The sequence below is a fragment of the Physeter macrocephalus genome, chromosome 18 (genome assembly GCF_002837175.3).
Source record: "Physeter macrocephalus isolate SW-GA chromosome 18, ASM283717v5, whole genome shotgun sequence".
Classification (NCBI taxonomy): Eukaryota; Metazoa; Chordata; class Mammalia; order Artiodactyla; family Physeteridae; genus Physeter; species Physeter macrocephalus.
This window is the reverse complement of record NC_041231.1, coordinates 51,525,424-51,546,046: the sequence shown is the minus strand read 5'-3', so window position 1 is coordinate 51,546,046 and position 20,623 is coordinate 51,525,424. Positions and strand designations below refer to the sequence as shown.

Genomic DNA, 20,623 nt, shown 5'->3' with positions numbered 1-20,623 from the left:
ATTGGTGAAAGTGTGGTGTTAAAGTCCCCTACTATTATTGTGTTACTGTGGATTTCCCCTTTTATGGCTGTTATCATAATATGTGTCTTGGTGTGTTTCTCCTTGGATTTATCCTGTATGGGACTTTGCGCTTCCTGGACTTGATCAACTATTTCCTTTCCCATATTAGGGAAGTTATCAGCTATAATCTCTTCAAATATTTTCTCAGTTCCTTTCTTTATAGTCTTTATTTTAAAGTCTATTTTGTCTGATATGAGAATTGCTTCTCTATCTTTCTTTTGATTTCCATTTGCATGGAATATATTTTTCCATCAACACGATAATTTGAATGTTGGTGCGTTTAATGTTGTCCCAGAGGTCTCTGTGACTTTCCTCAATTCTCTTCATTCTTTTTTCTTTTTTTTTTTTTGCTGTTTCCATCTATTTATATTTCTTTTGTTTAAAGTGTCATGATTGAATGGAAAATTGCATCTGTGTCTTTTGGTTGGAGCATTTAATCCATTTATATTTAAGGTAATTTTCGATTTGTATGTTCCTATTACCATTTTCTTAATTGTTTTGGGTTTGTTACGAATGGAAAATTGCACATGACAAAGGGGCTTACAAGCCTAAAGTAAATAACTATTTCATCATAGATGAGGATCACTTCTCTTTGACAGTATGGAAACTGCCCACACTCTCCTAGAGTTGTTTTGTGACATTTTACATCAAACTCAGAACAAGAAATAATAAATACCTTAAAAGGAACTGAGAAATCTCTTAAATGCATGATAAAGAAAGAATATAATGGAGTCTTCAAGAGCTTTAATTCATTCCAAATAAATGTCCTAACCAGAGCGCAGATATTTTCCAGGATGCATTATCTCAGAGTGCTGTCCTTATCTCTGATTTCTTATCAGTGTTCTTCCTGTACCCTCGGGTTTCTTATTTTCTTATAATAATTGCATTCTGCCCTCAAAGCCATCAGCAACAACAGTTCTGGAAGCTAGAAGTCCAAGATCAAGGTTCCAGCTGCTTCAGTTTCAGGTAGGGCTTTCTTCTTGACTTGCAGATAGCTGCCTTCTTGCTGAATCAGTTCTAGAGGCCACAAGTCTAAGATCAAGGCACCATCAGGGCTGGTTTATGGTGAGAACTCTCTTCTTGGCTTGCAAACCTTCTCACTGTGTCCTCACATGGCCTTTCTCCATAAATCTAGCTCTCTGATGTCCTCTCATCAGATTCTACTTATCTTGGTTCTTACCAGCCTGTGTTTCATGTGTGTATGCACCATCTCTCCAGTTAATTCATGGGCTCCACTCACTTTTTTAAATCACTCACAGCACCTTAGCTTTACAGCCTCTTGGATCTGTCTCTTTTGTCTTCTACTTCACCTCTTACCATGTGGCATCCATTCTCAAGGTCAAGATGGCTGCTGAAGCTTTAGTTATCACATCTGAATTTCCAGTCTGCTAGTGTTGGAGGGTCTCCTGCAGAGGAGGGCAGTGGCTGTGGCTCACCGTGGGGACAAGGACACTGGCAGCAGAAGTTCTGGGAAGTACTCCTTGGTGTGAGCCCACCCAGAGTCCGCCATTAGCTCCATTCTTTTTTCTTTATTCTGCTCTGTGGTAGTTATTTCCACTATTTTATCTTCCAGGTCACTTATCCGTTCTTCTACCTCAGTTATTCTTCTATCGATTCCTTCTAGAGAATTTTTTATTTCATTTATTGTGTTGTTCATCTTTGTTTATTTGCTCTTTAGTTCTTCTAGGTCCTTATTAAATGTTTCTTGTATTTTCTCCATTCTATTTCCAAGATTTTAGATCATCTTTACTATCATTACTCTGAATTCTTTTTCAGGTCAACTGCCTACTTCCTCTTCATTTTTTTGGTTTGGTGGGTTTTTACCTTGCTCCTTCATCTGCTGCATATTTCTCTGTCTTCTCATTTTGCTTAACTTACTGTGTTTGGGGTCTCCTTTTTGCAGCTTACAGGTTTGTAGTTCCCATTGTTTTTAGTGTCTGCCCCCAGTGGGGAAGGTTGGTTCAGTGGGTTGTGTAGGCTTCCTGATGGAGGGGACTAGTGCCTGTGTTCTGGTGGATGAGGCTGGATCTTGTCTTTCTGGTGGGCAGGACCACATCTGGTGCTGTGTTTTGTGGTATCTGTGACCTTATGATTTTAGGCAGCCTCTCTGCTAATGAGTGGGGTTGTGTTCCTGTCTTGCTAGTTGTTTGGCATGGGGTGTCCAGCACTGGAGCTTGCTGGTCGTTGAGTGGAGCTCGGTCTTAGCGTTGAGATGGAGATCTCTGGGAGAGCTCTCGCTGATTGATATTATGTGCGGCTGGGAAGTCTCTGGTGGACCAATGTCCTGAACTCGGCTCTCCCACCTCAGAGGCTCAGGCCCGACAGCCAGCTGGACCACCAAGACCCTGTCAGCCACACGGCTTTTGGGAAGTCTGAGGTCCTCTGCCAGCGTTCAGTTGGTGTTCTGTAGGAGTTGTTCCACACATAGATGTAATTTTGATGTATTTGTGGGGAAGAAGGTGATCTCCACTTCTTAATCCTCCGCCATCTTGAAGGTTTCTCTCTTCACACTATTTAGTTTTGAAGTGTTCCTTACTCACAGATCAATCAAGGAAAAGCTTGAGGGCAGATTTAGGGAAATCTTCCATTACTCCTGTTGCTAGAGGATCCACATTTCATCTTTTTTCCTTTCTGCTTAGTCTAGTTTCACTTGCTCATAGGGTACTGTGTGCAGTGGCCTTCTTCCTGGCAATTCAGAGAAGAGTTCCTAGCATGAAATGGCTGCACCTGATACTTGAGCTTGGCGGGCTGCGTGCAGAAGCTCTGCACATGACACCTTGGCCCAGCAGGGCCGTGTGCAGAGATGTTGCTCCTGGCCCTGTGATCTGGAGCCTTGAGCAGCACTAGCAGCACGCAGTTACTCCACATTCTGGATTTAACTGGTTATTTCTTCCTGGTGATGTTTAACCTGATTTATATTCCTCTGTTTCCTACAAATTAAAACAAATTAAAGTGTTCTTTGGGCAGAATATTTTGTAGGTGATGCTGTGTACTTCATATTGCATCACATCAGGAAGTAGTATTTGCTATCTGGTTGTATCTTTAATGGTGATATTAATTTTGATTACTTAAGATTATGACAGCCAGGCCTCTCCATGGAAAAGTAAGCTTTATTTCCCTTTGCAGCAAGCAAGTTATCTGTGGGATGATACTTTGACACTGTGACTGTCCAGTTCCCCAGTCTTTTGTCTAATGATTTTTTAGCATCCATTAACAATCCTTGGGCTTCCCTGGTGGCGCAGTGATTGAGAGTCCGCCTGCTGATTCACGGGACACGGGTTCGTGCCCTGGTCCAGGAAGATCCAACATGCCGCGGAGTGGCTGGGCCCGCGAGCCATGGCCGCTGAGCCTGCGCGTCCAGAGCCTGTGCTCCACAACGGGAGAGGCCACAGCAGTGAGAGGCCCACGTACCACAAAAAAACAAAACGAAACAACAACAACAAAAAAATCCTTGCTTGTCTCAATTAGTTTGTCAGGGGTTACAGAATGGTAATTCTTCCTATTGTGCCCCCCCCCTTTTTTTTTTTTTTTTACAGTTATAAACTGGCATTCTTCTCTGTAAAGGAACTTTCCCTTATTAACTGGGGCTTTTTGATTAACCTATACTGTAGTTCCTACTGAAAAGGCAGGATAAATGTGGTTTTTTTTTTTTTTTTTTTTTCTCTTTGCGGTACGCGGGCCTCTCACCGCTGTGGCCTCTCCCGTTGCAGAGCACAGGCTCCAGACACGCAGGCTCAGCGGCCATGGCTCACGGGCCCAGCTGCTCCGCAGTACACGGGATCCTCCCGGACCGGGGCACGAACCCACGTCCCCTGCATCGGCAGGCGGACCCCCAACCACTGCACTACCAGGGAAGCCCAATAAATGTGTTTTTTTAAGGACCAATTTTCAGAGTAAAGAGTTAGTTTAATAATCACTGCCAGTGATTTTTTTTTTCCTTTTTCCCATTGAGTAATGCTTTCATTTTTTGGAGTATCACTATATAGACTCAAGGATTTTTATATATTCAGTGTCTTTCAGTCAGCTATACTCTATTCTTTTGATGCTCAGGTTATCCAAAATTTTGTCAGTGAGAGTCCCTTCAAGCTTACTGTTGTGTCCTTTTGACATGAATCCATCAATCTTTGATAACTTCCTCGATTTTTAGTTCAGGATAAAGGTTCACATTTATATTGCTTTTCTCAGAATCAGCAAATGTTCTAAGGAGCCCTGATCCTTTTTATGGGGAGTGGTATTTAGAAAGTATAACTTGGATTCTTGGGATGCTTATTGCTGCTACTTTGTCATTGTTTCTAGTTGAAAGAGCTTGGAAATATATTGTAGCATATTAAAAATAAGTCATGATTTGACAGTTCAAGTTTAACATTACAGACGTTTAAAACTTTAAAATTATATTTGAATCTCTTTACTCTTACACAGAAAATCTTGGTTCCCCCATATTAACATAATTAATTACATACTTTATCCTGCACTATTATATTTACAATTATTTCTGCTTTAGTCCTTAGAATAAAATGTAAGTATTGCTGATTGCAAACAGTGGACCCTTGGTATGTATAGATTGAAGATTTTGTTATGGTTACTGAAAGACCCATGCCATGTAGTAAATTAGACATTTTGTTATGGCATGGATTTGAATGATGTGGCAAGATGGAGAGGACAAGTGAGTGATGGAGCTGCCTGACTTTCGCATCACTGTGCGACTTGTTTGCATATATATTTCATGTGGGAGCATGATCTTCCATTTTGGATTGTAGGGTTACACAAAAGAGAATCCATGTTTATTTGCCATGTCAACACCATTACTCTTTGAAGACCTTACTTACCCAGAGAGGCTTTAAAGGAAAGTCATAGGCTTTAGAATTAAATTCCAGGTTTTCTACTTAGCAGTTGTGTCACTGGGCAAACTTTTTCAATTCTTTGAACCTATTTTCTTGTCTGTTAAATGGGGATGCCTTTCTGCATTTCAGGGTATTGGGGAGGAGTAAATGAGATGACTATGCAAAGCATCCCCCACTATGCTGACATGTAATAGGTGCACAAGAAATTTTAATCATTAATAATAGTAATCCCTTGTTATTTTATGCTTTTCAGTGTAGCCAGAATCACCTTTTTGTTTCAATCCCATTAGTGACACACTGGAGAAACTGGATTACTTTGTTAAAGGCCCTGTTCATATGATTGGAAGCCTTGCTAACACTAACCACCTTTCAAGATGGTGGTCAAGCATGGTTCTTTCGGTATGGACAGATATGGGAATATTAGGTAATACTGTATCTTTCGTTTTTGATCACCTACAGCATAATTTTCTTTATATGTAATTTATAAAAATGTGCAATACAACGTTTTTAATGTTTTGCTAAAAAGTCCTCTGATGAATAGGAATAAGTTTTCTGCTTAATTCTGTTATCCATAGCTATGCCAGGCCATCCTTTCTGCTATTCCTAAGCAGAATGCCTTAAAAAAAATTTTTTTTTTAAAGAATTCCCGTTCCTCTCTCAGTGAGTATATGTCCTTATCACAGAAAGGGCAGGATATGTAGCTGAGTGGGATGTCTTTTCAGTGTACCTCTTTGTTCCTCCTGATCTTAAGTTTCCTGGGATGGTGCCAATTTTTCTAGCATAGCACTCAGCAGATTTCCTGGATGATAATTTTCAAATATATTCCAGGCATTAATTCTTTTTATAATTACTTATAATTTTATGAGTCAACATAATCTTATATCTAAATGTTTACTTTTAAAATATTAAAAATTTTACATCTTTTTTAAGAAAATGTAGTCTTTTGTAGTTATAAAGTAAATACATATTCAGACTGAAGAGATACATTAAGCAATATTTAGAAAACAAAAGATAGAACTAAGCACAACTTAAAAATTTTTTTTAAATAGGAGGAAACTGTCAAGATAGCTCAATTAAAAAGCCTTTCATCAAATGCTTATTGATTACCAATACACTGGTGAATCAAACCATCAGTTCCTTGCTATTATGGGCCTTATAGCTAATAAGTAAAAGTTATAATTAAGTAATTATAAGGGTGTAGAGTGCCATGAAGAAGTATCAGGTATAATGGGAATAAGTACCAGGAGAACCTAACTTTATTGAGGGAGAATGGCTGTGGCAAGATAGACTGAGACTGCCTTCAGGAGGTGACTTTCTTCAGGAGACCTGAAGAATAGGTAATAATTAGCCAGGTGAAATGGGAGGTGGAGATGGTATCGGGAAGAATGGGAGAAGGAATCCAGAGATAGAGGGAACACTGTACTGAGAGTGACTGGAGGCAGGATGGAGCAGTGTGGTGTGTCCTGGGAACTGATGGGGGATCACAGCTGGAGCAGAGAGAGTGAGAGGAGGGGACCATTGAGAAGCAGGGGCTCCATTTGAATAATTTTAAAATGTAAATAGCCAGAGTTAATAGAAGTATGTTTAGGCTACATTCTTTTATATTCACTTCCTCAGCCAAAATATTTAAATCAAAAGCATATTTTTGATGTAGCAACATGGTACTGATGTAGAATTTAATAAGCTAAATAAATGTAAAATGAATTGCAACTGGCAGTCTTAAGCCCATCAACCAAGTGGACAACATGGTCAAAATAAGTTTGTGTGTCAATATTATAATTATTTTGTAATGCTCCCTTATGACTATAATATTCTTATCTTTTGTTAATTAAATAATTAGAACTCTGATTTTGAGTGTTGGAATTTATTAGTATAGAAAGTTAATCTTTAGAAATTAGAATCACTTTCTATCTAAATAGCTGTTTCTACCATTTATTAGCACCAAACTGCAATATAAGATTTTTAGAAATCAAAGTAATTAAGAAAGCTTCTGAAGATTTTGCTGGAGCCTGCGACCGAGTGGGAGTAGAGTGGAGCGGCTGTTGTTGCCGACTCTTTCCTCCTCCCCACGGTCCAGTCAGCTGGTTGATTAGGCCATTGGCCCTCAAGCTGAGACTTGTCTCTTATTTAGTTCTGGGGAGTGCCTGGCCGACATGAGTGATGTAGAGGAGAACAACTTCGAGGGCAGAGAGTCTCGCTCTCAGTCAAAATCTCCAGCGGGAACTCCTGCTCATGTAAAATTGGAGAGCAGGTCAGGATCTCGTAGTCCATCAAGAGTTTCCAAACACTTTGAATCCCATTCTCGAACAAGATCAAAATCCAGGTCGAGGTCAGGGAGGCATTCTCATAGACGTTACACTTGATCCAAATCCCATTCTCACTCTCATACGAGACGACCTCGAAGTAGGTCCTATACACCAGAATACCAGCGTCGAAGGGGCCGAAGTCACTCTCCAGTGTCTAACCAGAGAAGACATACAGGCAGCAAATCCATACGGGGCAAATCCAGATCCCAGCACTTGTCTAGGAGTGTTTGGCCTCGGTTTGTACACAACAGAGAGAGATCTTTGCGAAGTATTTTCTCAATATGGACCATTGAGTGGTGTCAATGTGGTTTATGACCAGCGAACTGGACGATCACGAGGGTTTGCTTTTGTTTATTTCGAGAGAATAGATGAGTCAAAGGAGGCTATGGAAAGGGCAAATGGAATGGAGCTGGACAATAGAAGAATTCGTATAGATTATTCTATCACCAAGAGAGCGCACACACCTACACCAGACATATACATGGGCAGACCAACTCATAGTGGTGGAGGTGGTGGAGGAGGTGGCAGACGTCGAGTTTCTTACCGTGATAGAGGATATGATCATGGGTATGGCAGATATGAAGACTATGATTACCGGTACAGAAGAAGATCACCTTCTCCTTACTATAGTAGATACAGATCACGATCAAGATCTCGTTCCTGGGCTTCCCTGGTGGCACAGTGGTTGAGAGTCCACCCGCCGATGCAGGGGACAGGGGTTCGTGCACCGGTCCGGGAAGATCCCACATACCGCGGAGCGGCTGGGCCCGTGAGCCATGGCCGCTGAGCCTGCGCGTCCGGAGCCTGTGCTCCGCAACGGGAGAGGCCACAACAGTGAGAGGCCCGCGTACCGCAAAAAAAAAAAAAAAAAGATCTCGTTCCTACAGCCCAAGACACTATTGATAAACAGAGTAGTTGCAGTTGAGGACATCTTTTTCTCTCTCTTTTTTTGTTTAATTCTGGATTTCCCCAAGCTTCTGATCCTTCCTACTCCTTAAAAAGAACCCTTAAAAAAATCTTTGGTTTATTTAGCATCTACACTTTGTCAATTGTATTGCTGTTTTCTACCCCTTATATTATATTCTTAAAGATGTAATTGTTGTAATTTTGGGTTGTTAAACATCTTGAGTAAAAAAGGAAACCCCAGTGTTATGCTTTTGTAAATGATTTTTTGTTTGTTTTTTGCTTTTACAGAAAATTAACTTCTGCCTAATCAAATGAGGAAAGAAATGGTCTTTTTAAAGCTTCTTTTGTGTTAGATATTGTATTAGACATTGTATTAGAGAGCTGCATTTACTACAGACTCCTTTTTAAACTTTCTTTTGGGGAAGTTAGTAACATATAAAGTAGTTCAGTCGTGTCAGGTTTGTCTGGGGTGGCATGGAGCAATCAAATAGTTGAGTGTAGAAAGTTTGAAGCTATAGAAGAAATACTTGGTCATTTCTTTTGAAGAACGGAATTTTTGAACCCTAAAAATTATGTCGTTTTTTAGAGATAAAAACCTTGTGGACTCCTACAAAACATGTTGTATTTAAAATACATTTGTTAAAACTTAAAAATGTTAAGTGTGATTTTTGTGTTGAAATTATTGAAGTTTAATCAGTGCAGGACAGGCCTTATTATTTATTATTTAGAGCAGTTGTATGCTTTGCTGTTAGAAATTTTGGTATTGGGAAAATGGTTTAAGCAGGCTATTGTATAGAGTCCTTAGAAATAGTGAGGGGAATGGTAGTCTCCTTTCAAATAAAAGTTAATTTCTTTGGAAAAAAAAAAAAAGCTTCTGAAAGGAAAAGATGAAGGGACTTCCCTGGTGCCGCAGTGGTTAAGAACCTGCCTGCCAATGCAGGGGACACAGGTTCGAGCCCTGGTCCGGGAAGATCCCACATCCTGTGGAGTAACTAAGCCCGTGTGCCACAGCTACGGAGCCTATGCTCTAGAACCCACGAGCCCCAACTACTGAGCCTGCGTGCCACAACTACCAAAGCCTGTGCGCCTAGAGCCCATGTTCTGCAACAAGAGAAGCCACCGCAATGAGAAGCCCGCGCACCACAACGAAGAGTAGCCCCCACTCGCCACAACTAGAGAAAGCCCACGTGCAGCAATGAAGACCCAATGCAGCCAAAAATAAATAAATAAATAAATTTATATGAAAAATGTCGTTCCTAACAAATATTTTAAAAAAGGAAGGGGAGCTTCCCTGGTGGCACAGTGGTTAAAAATCTGCCTGCCAACGCAGGGGACACCGGTTTGAGCCCTGGTCAGGGAAGATCCCACATGCCTTGGAGCAACTAAGCCTGTGCACCACAACTACTGAAGCCCGCACGCCTATAGCCCGTGCTCTGCAACAAGAGAAGCCACTGCAATGAGGAGCCCGCGCACTGCAACGAGGAGTAGCCTCCACTCGCCACAACTAGAGAAAGCCCATGTGCAGCAATGAAGACCCGATGCAGCCAAAAATAAATAAATAAAATAAATTTATGAAAAGAAAAAGTTAAGTCTTAAAAAAAAAAAGATGAAGAAGTACCTGTAGGACTGAAAGGGACGAACTATAGAAATGCAGAAATCTAATTTAATTCACTGTGTTAGGGAATTATTTTGTGGTAAGGATGCTTTGTCATCTTCTAAGAGATAATAGGTATGGGACTTCCTTGACCCTGAGCAGGACCCAGGTAAAAAATACCTGTTTTTAAGAGTGACCAGCTTTGGATGGTCAAGCAACAATGGAGGGTATTTCTGTTAATCTGAAATGGAATACTCAGACTAAGCAAATTTTGGCCCCTTTGAAAACTTATATGGCTTAGGAAGGCACAAGCAACACCCAGTGGCTAAAGATTGGTTAAAACTTCTTGGTAAAAATACCTAACTAAAATGGGTGAGTTAATTTTGGACTCAAGAGTGTTTTTTCATAAAAATAAACTGTGCAAATGAACATGTTGACTGAGTAATTAATTTGATTGAGCTACAATTATCAGATTTAACAAGGGTCATTAACCAGCATCTGCTTCACCACTTTTTCAATTTTTAAAAAATATTTAGTAATGATTTTCTTGGACAGTTAAAGCTTTGCATTGTTTTTTAAATGTTCTGTGCCATAGACTATGAAGGCAGACATGAAATGGTTTGGGGGAATAGATAATCTACCTACATTTTAATGTTTTGCTTTGTTATGAAATTTGTACCAAACCCCTCTTGTTTTCCATTATTTAATTTACTTGCTTTTAATCTAAGAAATTCTTGGTTTTCAGTGGACAGTGTTCATCGAGTAGTCTAGGTTGTTAAAATGCAACTTCTTGGGCCCTACCTCAGATCTCTTGAATGACAGTCTGTAAGGTCTGGGAATCTGCATTTTTAACTAGTTTGCCAAGTAATTTCATGCATTAAAGTTCAAGAACAGATTATCCCTGTAGAATATTTCTTCCAGATTGTGCCTAAGGACATAATATTGTATATGCTGATATAGCCTTCCCTCATTATTCCTTCTTTTCTTTAGATATTAATTTGAATCATCCAGTGATAAATCTGCAGTTTTCTTTTGCTTAGAATATTTTACTTTCATCTTTCTCTGAGTTGATATAAAGAATTCTATGTACTTTGAATGTTTGAGGAGGGAGGATTATAGGCACCATCATCATGTTAGACGCTGCAAGATGCTGAGGAAATCATACGGAAAAGAAGGGGGGACCTTCCAGGACCAATATTTGTCAGTTAAGGAGGAAGGTCTTAGTGGCATGATCATCCCTCCACCTATAAAAATCGTATTGTTGGGAGGGAGACTAAAACGGAAAAGACAAGTTATCCCAGGGAAGAAGGGGCTTCTTATCCAGCCTTGTTTGGTATATCTGTTCTGGACATTGTCTGGGGGTGTGCACTGCTTTAATTTCCCTGTTGATCATTGGATGATGTGAAATCAATTAAAATTTTCTAAGACTTTGAAAAGGAGTTCCTGCTTCAAACTCTTTAAAACTACAGATCTAATAACTTTGGTGTGCCCTAGGGTCTTTGTTACTCCATTTCTTTGATCTTCCAGATTAGAAGTTCCCTGAAAGTCAGCAGTCACATGTTTCTTGACATATTCTGTGGCACCTAGTTCTAGATCACATATAATATGACTTAATTGTTGAATGAATAAATTGTTTTTAATTCCTAGTAGGGGTTTCTCCCTTTGCGTTCCTTATTTTAGATATTCTTTATATTACAAACATTTAACTCAGTTGGCATTTATACGTATGTCTTCTTACTGAGCAGTTCTTATATGGCCTGGATTTCTCAGAAGAATGAAATACATGCCTGTTGGTATAGTCACTTTGCTTTTTGGGAGTTGATGTGTGATTGGTTAAACTAAACAGAACAAAACGTCTTTCTTAGGCCCCCTCTTTGTGAGTCAGTCTTGTGAATCCCAGCAATAAAGAGGGGAAAGTGTTAGAAAAAGTTACCTAGAATCTGAAGCCTCCCTGGTTCTTTGTCTACAGAGAGTAAACTGACTGTCTCCTGCTGGAGGTGGGGAGTGGTGGTCGCCTGGCTTCCACGGTGGGGAGGAGGGATCTGGGAATTGTATTCTGCCTTATATGAACTTTCAACCAGTTTTCCTGTGTTCAGCCCTTTCCTTCAGTCCCCCCTCACTTTCCCTTATGTGGCCTTTGGTGTTTGTATTCTGAGCCTTTCTGGAGCTCTAGGGTAGGGAATCGACTTTTTCCTAATTGATATACCTCCTGTGCAGGCACTGAAGTTACAGATTTTTCCACTCTGCATAATCAGTTACTTTTTCTGCTTTCTCTCTTCCAGAAAATTAGTGCTATACCTCTTCTGTTATCTTCTTTCTTGCTGTCTTTTTTATTCTGGGTTTATGCCCTTGTTATCAAGCTTATCAAGTTAGTAGATTTCAGATGGGAGCTTAAAGTAAACACATGTTCAATTCTCTAATGTTTTCGAGGATTCCATCTAGACCACTTCTTTCCATCTATTTGGAAGTACGTTTTTTTCTTTTTAAGTGTGTGCAATAAAAAGCATCCACCAGGGCATGTTTTCAACAGAAGCATTTGCCAAGAAACGGGCATCCAGTTTTTTCAGTGCAGTTTATGTTATGTTTCAGATTTCTTGGCACAGTTTTTAATATTGGAGATGGTTTTGCTTTGGTTCTGTGATCTTTATGGGCCATTGTACTGCCAGAAATCTTAACCGATCTCTAGCAAACTTTTTTTTAATAATCATCAGTTATGGTAGACAGCATTCTGTGACTTTAATTACTGTATGGGTGTCTTTTCCCTCCCTCTCTCTGATTTTTAGGAGGAGCATTATTTCCCATCCTGGGAAGAATGGGATTGATAATACATCTGGGCTGTTATTTTAAAAGAACTGCCATTTTTATTCTTTTCATATTTTTCTTTGCCTTACCTGTTTTATTTCTATTACTTATTAACCTGAAACATAATTTTAACCCTTAAATTAGTTTGCATACACATGTGATATTTACTTTCCAAGTTTTCTTCTGTAATTTGACCTGCGTTTCAATTGTGTTTTATATCTTTATTTATACAATGTTGCATACTCTAATCTGATGTTGGAAGCCTAGATTGGTTTGTTATATTTTATACTAAAGTGTTATTGATGGGCATGGTTTACCTAGGGATTCTTCAGAGGTGACTAAAAATCCTCTATTACCTTTTTCAGATTCTCATTAGAAGTCTTAGAAGATGCTGGTGTAACACTACTATTTGGATATTAGCAGGCTACTTTCTGTTTTAGAGTGGAATCAAGAATAAATTATTACCTTTAAACTTCTGTATTTCCTTATATTTACTATTTTTTCCTTTCTTTCCTACACAGCTAAGTTTATGAAAAGGTTTACATGTGTTTTGATTTAAAAATGGCTCTAGGGCTTCCCTGGTGGTGCAGTGGTTGAGAGTCCGCCTGCTGATGCAGGGGACATGGGTTCATGCCCCGGTCCGGGAAGATCCCACATGCCGCGGAGCGGCTAGGCCTGTGAGCCATGGCTGCTGAGTCCGCGCGTCTGGAGCCTGTGCTCTGCAACGGGAGAGGCCACAAGAGTGAGAGGCCCGCGTACCGCAAAAAAAGGGCTCTGAATTATATTTAATGAGTTAAAAAATTATGGAAAACTGTGTCTTCTCTTTTCAGGTTCTGTTCTGGATATTATTAAGCATATTGTGGCAAAGGGGGAACATAAAAGTGGAGTCCTAGATGAAGCTACCATTGCTACAATACTCAGAGAAGTGCTGGAGGGGTTGGAATACTTGCATAAAAATGGACAGATTCACAGGTATGTAGAAGACAACACTCTTCTCTTTTGGATAAGTGCAGTGATAGTTGTGCTGTATCATTTCATTGAGGCTATTCCCCATTCTTTTGCACAGTTAATCATAATCTCTGAGTGTTAGCAGGGTCCTTTGTATTACTAGTTCCAGTACATAGTGGTTACACAGCTAGTAAGCATTTAAAAGTAACAAGTATTTTAGTCAAATTGGAAACTCCAGAAACAGGAGAAATTCCTAATTTCCTATGGGAGTCAATCATTGCAATCACTGATAACATTTTGGAATATTCTTTTCCAGTTTCTTTTATATGCTTACAGATATTTAAAACAAAACTGTATGTATAATTTTGTCTGTTTCTTTTTTGTTTCCTTTATGTTATATCTTGACTATTTTCTCAAATTATTAAAAGCTTTTTTTTTTTTTTTTTTTTTTTTTGCGGTACGCGGGCCTCTCACTGTTGTGGCTTCTCCCGTTGCGGAACACAGGCTCCGGATGCACAGGCTCAGCGGCCATGGCTCACGGGCCTAGCTGCTCTGCGGCATGTGGGATCTTCCCGGACCGGGGCACGAACCCGTGTCTCCTGCATCGGCAGGCGGACTCTCAACCACTGCGCCACCAGGGAAGCCTAAAAGCTTTTATAAAATCACTTTTTAAAATTAAAAATTATTATTATTTTTTTAAATAAAATGAAATTTGAAAACCTGTGTAACATTTTATGGTTCAAGTATTTCTGGCTAATTATATCTATTCAGTCCCTACGTACAGATAACAAGAATTGTTATCTGGGGGCTTCCCTGGTGGTGCAGTGGTTGAGAGTCCGCCTGCCGATGCAGGGGACACGGGTTCATGCCCCAGTCCGGGAAGATCCCACATGCCGCGGAGCAGCTAGGCCCGTGAGCCATGGCCGCTGAGCCTGCGCGTCCGGAGCCTGTGCTCCGCAATGGGAGAGACCACAACAGTGAGAGGCCCGCGTACCGCAAAAAAAAAAAAAAAAAAAAAAAAAAAGAATTGTTATCTGTACAAATGGTGGTGGATTCTGTGTTAGTACAAATTTGTTTAGTCCCTGGATTTAGTTTTCCTTCCTTTGAAGATATATTTATTTCCCCATCATTTCTGAAGGATAGTTTCCCTGGATATAAGAATTTGTAATTGACAGTTCTTTTCTTTCAGCACCTGAAAGATGCTGTGGTACTTAATTGGGGCCTTCATGGTTTCAGATGAGAAATCTGTCATGTGAATTGGTGTTCTTAGGCAATATGTTGCTTTTCTCTGGCTACTTTCAAGACTGTTTCTTCATGGGACTTCCCTGGCGGTCCAGTGGTTAAGACTCTGCGCTCTCAATGCAGGGGACACAGGTTCAATCCCTGGCTGGGGAACTAAGATCCCACATGTCACATGGCATAGCCAAAAAAAAAAAAAAAAAAAAGATTGTTTCTTTAAAAAAAAACAAAACTATTTATTTATTTATTTTGGCTGCGCTGGGTCTTAGTTGCCGCATGCAGGATGTTTTTGTTTGTTTGTTTGTTTGTTTTTTTGCGGTACACAGGCCTCTCACTGTTATGGCTTCTCCCATTGCGGAGCACAGGCTCCGGACACGCAGGCTCAGCGGCCATGGCTCACGGGCCCAGCCGCTCTGCGGCATATGGGATCTTCCCGGACCAGGGCACGAACCCATGTCCCCTGCATCGGCAGGCAGACTCTCAACCACTGCGCCACCAGGGAAGCCCCAGGATGTTTTTAGTTGCGGCATGCAGACTCTTAGTTGCGGCATGTGGACTCTTAGTTGCGGTATTTGGACTTCTTAGTTGTGGCATGCAAACTCCTAGTTACAGCATGTATGTGGGATCTAGTTTCCAGACCAGGGATTGAACCTGGGCCCTCTGCATTGGGAGCTCAGGGTCTCACCCACTGGACCACCAGATAACTCTCAAAGTTTGGTTTTGACAAGTTTAATTATGATATGTCTTAGTGTGGATTTCTTCACGTCTATCCTGTTTGGGGTCCCTAACCTTCTTGAATCTGTAAGTTTTTGTCTTCACCAATTTTGGGAAGTTTTCAGCCATTATTTCTTTGAATACCTTTGCAAGCTATTTTCCCTCATTTTCTTCTGGGACTCTAATGATGGAAATGTTAGATCTTTTGTTATTGTACCGTATTGTACCATAATCCCTGAGGCTCAGTTTTCAGCCTATTTCTACTCTGTTCAGATTGAGTAAATTTTCTTGATTTATTTTCGGGTTTGCTGATTCTATCCTCTATTCTCTCCATTCTACTCTGGAACCCATTCCTTGAGCTTTTTATTTCAGTTAGTGTAGGTTTTCAGTTATATAATTTTTATTTGGTTCTATTTTATAGCTTTTATTTTTTTTGCTGAGATTTTCTGTTTTTCATTTGTTTTCAGAATTCCAAATTGCATGTTAGAAGCAGTTTCGTGATGGCTGCTTTAAAATTCTTGTCAAATAATTCCAAAACCTGATTCATCTTTGTGTTGACATCATTTAGTTGTCTTTTCTTTTTGAAGTTTTTCCTGGTTCTTGGTATGTTGAATGATTTTTTTTTTAATTTTATCATGGATGTTTTGGATGTTATATTAGGAGACTCTTGATCCTATTGAAATAATAATATAGTGAAATAATATATTTTAGCAGGCAATTGCCCTGATTTTTTAGAGCCCTTGCAGTGTTGTTCTGGTTTGTTTTGTTCCTGTGGCACTGCTGGGGCTCTTTTCTCTATCCCTGGTGATACCACCCATTGGAGTAGAGTGCCCTTCCCCAGGCCTGGTGCTGCTAGGTGGAAGGTGGGAGATAGTGGCTGTGCCTCTGGGTCTGTGAGCACTTCTTGGGCTCACCTTGTGGACCAGGCCACCTGGCCACAATCAGGCTCCCACTCATTCTGTGGTATTGCCTGTGGACATGAAAGGCACTTTTCTGGGCCACCTTTTGCTACTGAGTGGGGAGGTGGGGACACTGGGTCTGGGTCATCCTTTGCCACTGTGTAGAGCAGCTGTCCCCAAACTTTTTGGCACCAGGGACTGGTTTCATGGAAGACAATTTTTTCCACACACTGGGCTGGGGGTGGGGGAATGGTTTAGAACAGGCCAAGGCCCAGTACCGGTCTGCGACCCTGGGGAATGGGGACCCCTGGTGTAGAGGACAAGAGGTGCCAGACCTGGGTCACTTTCTGCTGCTGGGTGGAAGAATGGGAGATATTGGCTGGGCCTATCGGTGGCGCTGGTGTAGGCAGCATGGGCCTACCTGCTGCACTAGATGTGGATTGGGCAATGGAGTTTCCTGTCTGGTCTTCATTGGCACCTCTGGTTCTGGCCTAGTGGGTCAGCCTTCCACTCCAGCTATGTAGTCATTGATGGGGTCCCTGCTAGGTCTGAGCTGTGCTGCCCCTTTCCTGATCCTTTGGCCACAGAGAGCAGGCTTAGAGCTTCTTTTTTTTTTTTTTGGTCTATGCCTATTGACAGTTCTGGGTTGCAAGACTGTAATACCCAGTCCAGGATATATGAGATTGAAAGAAAACTCAGGGAAGTGGTATAGTGCTATGTGAAAGTGGACTTGGCTTAGTTGTAAATGTGTAGAGCAAACACTAGGGCAACCACTAAAAGAGGAAAAAAAGAAGAATTAATACGCTAAGAATCATATAAAAATGCTCATTTAAAACCAAAGAAAGCAGAAAAAGAGTGGAAGAACACAACAAGATATAACATTTAAAATCACCTACTTTTAAGGGACTACAAAAATAAGAATAGACTGAGCCCAGAGTTAGCAGAAGGAAGTTAAATAAAAACATTACAGTGGAAATATATGAAATACAGACTAAAAAGACAGTTGAAAAGATCAGTGAAACCAGTTTTTAAGAACTGGTTTCTTAAAAAGATAAATAGACAAATTGTTAGCTAAACTCACCGAGAGAAAAAGCGAGAGGACTCAAATAAATTAACTTCAGAAATGAAAAAGGAGACATTACAGCTGATACCACAGAAGTATAAGGGATCATAAGAGACTACTGTGAACAATTATATGCCAACAAATTGTACAACCTAGAAGAAATGGATAAATTCCTAGAAACATACAATCTACCAAGACTGAATCATGAAGAAATAGAAAATCTAAATGGACCAATTACTACTAAGGAGATAATTCAATAATCAAAAACCTCCCAACAAAAATCCAGGACTAATGGCTTCACTGGTGAATTTTACCAAATATTTAAAGAGGAACTTATAATAATCCTTCTCCAACTCTTCCAAAAACTAGAAGAGGAGGAAACATTACAAACTCATTTTACAAAGCCAGCATTATCCTGATACCAAAGCCAGACAAGGACACTACCAGAAAAGAAAATTACAAGCCAATATCCTTGATAAACATATACGCAGAGATCTTCAACAAAATGTTAGCAAACAAAATTCAACAATATGTTAAGAGGATCATACAGCATGATTAAGTGGGATTTATTCCAGGGATGCAAGGGTGGTCCAACATCTGCAAATCAATAAATCACTATGATATACCACTTTAACAAAATGAACGATAAAATCATAGTTATCTCAATAAATTCAGAAAAAGCTTTTGATGAAATTCAACATCCTTTCATAATGAAAACGCTTGACAAACTGGGTATAGAGGGAATGTACCTTAACATAATAAAGGCCATTTATGATAAGCCCACAACAAACATCATACAAAAAATGATACTGGACCTATGTCTTATACCATACAGAGGAATCAACTGAAAATGGATTAAAGACATGAACTTAGGACCTGAAACTATAAAGCTCCTATAAGAAAACAGATCCTTGACATTGGTCTTGGCAATGATTTTTTGGATTTGACACCAATAGCAAAGGCAACAAAAGCAAAAACTTTAAAAACTAGATCACATCAAACTGAAAAGCTTCTGCACAGCAAAGGAAACCATCAAAAAAGTAAAAAGCCAACCTACTAAATAGGAGTAAATATTCGCAAACCACATGTCTGGTAAGGGGATAACATCCCCAAAATAGGAGGAACTCATACAACTCAGAGGCAAAAAAATAAAAACAACCCAATTAAAAAAATGGGAAAAGGACCTGAATAGACATTTTTCCAAAGAACACATATAAGTAGCCAACAGATACATGTGAAAAAGGTGATCAACATCACTAACCATTGGGGAAATGCAAATCAAAACGACAATGAAACATCATCTCACACCTGTTAGGATGTCTGTTATCAAAAAAACAAGGTATCAGGGAATTCCCTGATGGTCAAGTGGTTAGGACTCTGTGCTTTCACTGCCAAGGGCCAGGGTTCAATCCCTGGCTAGGGAACTAAAATCCCACAAGCCGTGTGGTGCAGCCAAAAAACAAAACAAAACAAAGCAAAAAGACAAGATATCAGATGCTGGCAAGGATATGGAGAAAGGGAACCCTTGTGTACTGATGTTGGGAGTGTAAACTGGTACAGCCACTGTGGAAACAGTATGGAGGTTCCTCAAGAAATTAAAAATAGAATTACAGGGAGACTTCCCTGCCAGTCCAGTGGTTAAGACTCTGCACTTCCAATGCAGGGGCCACAGGTTTGATCCCTGGTCTGGCAGCTAGGATCCCACAAGCCGTGTGGTGCAGCCAAAAAAAAAAGAATTACAATAAGATCCAGAAATCCCATTGCTGGGTGTATGTCCAAAAGAAATGAAGTCATTATCTCAAAGAGATATCTGTACTCCCGTATTCAGCATTATTCAAAATAGCCAAGATATGGAAACAACCTAAGTGTGTGTCATGGATGAATGGATAAAGAAATTGTGATACATACACACACACACACACACACACACACACACACACACACTGGACTTTATTCATCCATGAAAAGGAGGAAGTCCTGTCATTTGTGACAACATGGATGAACTTGGAGGGCATGTTATGCTAAGTGAATTAAGCCAGACAGAGAAAGACAAATACTACATGGTATCACTTAATATGTGGGATCTTACAACACACATACACACACACAGAGTTAAATTCATTGAAATAGAGAGCAGAAAAGTGGTTGCCAGGGGCTGAGTGGGTGAGGGAAACAGGGAGAGGTTGGTGAAAGTACAAACTTTCAGTTATAAGATGAATAAGGTCTGAGGATTTAATGTATATCATGTTGACTATAGTGGATAACACTGTATCATATTATTGCAGTTTGCTAAGAGAGTAGGATTTAAATGTTCTCAAAAAAAAAAGTAAATATGCGAGGTGATAAATGTGTTAATTAACTCTATGGAGTTAATCCTTTCCCAGTGTATATGTGTACCAAACCATCACATTGTACACTTTAAATATCTTACAGCTTTATTTATATCTTACAAATTTATTTATCTTACAATATATCTTATTTATATCTTACAATTTTATACCTCAGTTAAAAAAAAATCACCTACTTAACCCTAATCCGTCAGCAAACAGACAAGCAAAGGCCCAGAAAAGTAACTGATCAAAGATCAGATGACTACCAATTTGTAAAACTGAGGTTTTAAGGAGTAATCAGAATATGGAGGAAAAAAACAAGGTATTCCCTCCCCCTACACACAAACTTTTGATTAGATTACCCTGAGAGTAGAAGCATTTTAAAGAAAATCAGCATATAGTAAGTGAAATCAGTCATCTATAGAAGCATCTCATTCTAGGAAAAATGAATAATTCTTTCCAGTTGTTTAAGTTTTTCCACCTGCTTAAGTCTTACAAAGGAAACAAACTTTTTTTTAAATTAATTAATTTTTATTTTGGCTGCGTTGGGTCTTCGTTGCTGCGCACGGGCTTTCTCTAGTTGTGGTGAGTGGGGGCTACTCTTTGTTGCGGTGCATGGGCTTCTCATTGCAGTGGTTTCTTTTTTATTTAATTTATTTTAGTTTTGGCTGAATTGGGTCTTCTTTGCTGTGCGCGGGCTTTTCTCTGGTTGCGGTGAGCGGGAGCTACTCTTTGTTGCGGTGCACAGGCTTCTCATTGCAGTGGCTTCTCGTTGCGGATCACGGGCTCTAGGCACACAGGCTTCAGTAGTTGTGGCACGGGGGCTCAGTAGTTGTGGCTTGCAGGCTCTAGAGCACAGGCTCAGTAGCTCGGTAGTTGTGGTGCATGGGCTTAGTTGCTCTGCGCCATGTGGGATCTTCC

General features: G+C 40.1%; 1 protein-coding gene and 1 pseudogene across 1 annotated transcript in view; both read left to right on the top strand.

Moving 5' to 3' along the window:
• OXSR1 (oxidative stress responsive kinase 1) overlaps positions 1-20,623 on the top strand; it is a 109,879-nt gene that overhangs the window by 28,046 nt on the left and 61,210 nt on the right. Inside the window, exon 4 of the mRNA XM_024132256.3 lies at positions 13,340-13,481. Coding sequence (XP_023988024.1) covers positions 13,340-13,481 — 142 coding nt within the window. The remainder of the gene's footprint in view (positions 1-13,339; positions 13,482-20,623) is intronic.
• LOC102990116 (transformer-2 protein homolog alpha-like) lies at positions 6,950-8,428 on the top strand (annotated as a pseudogene).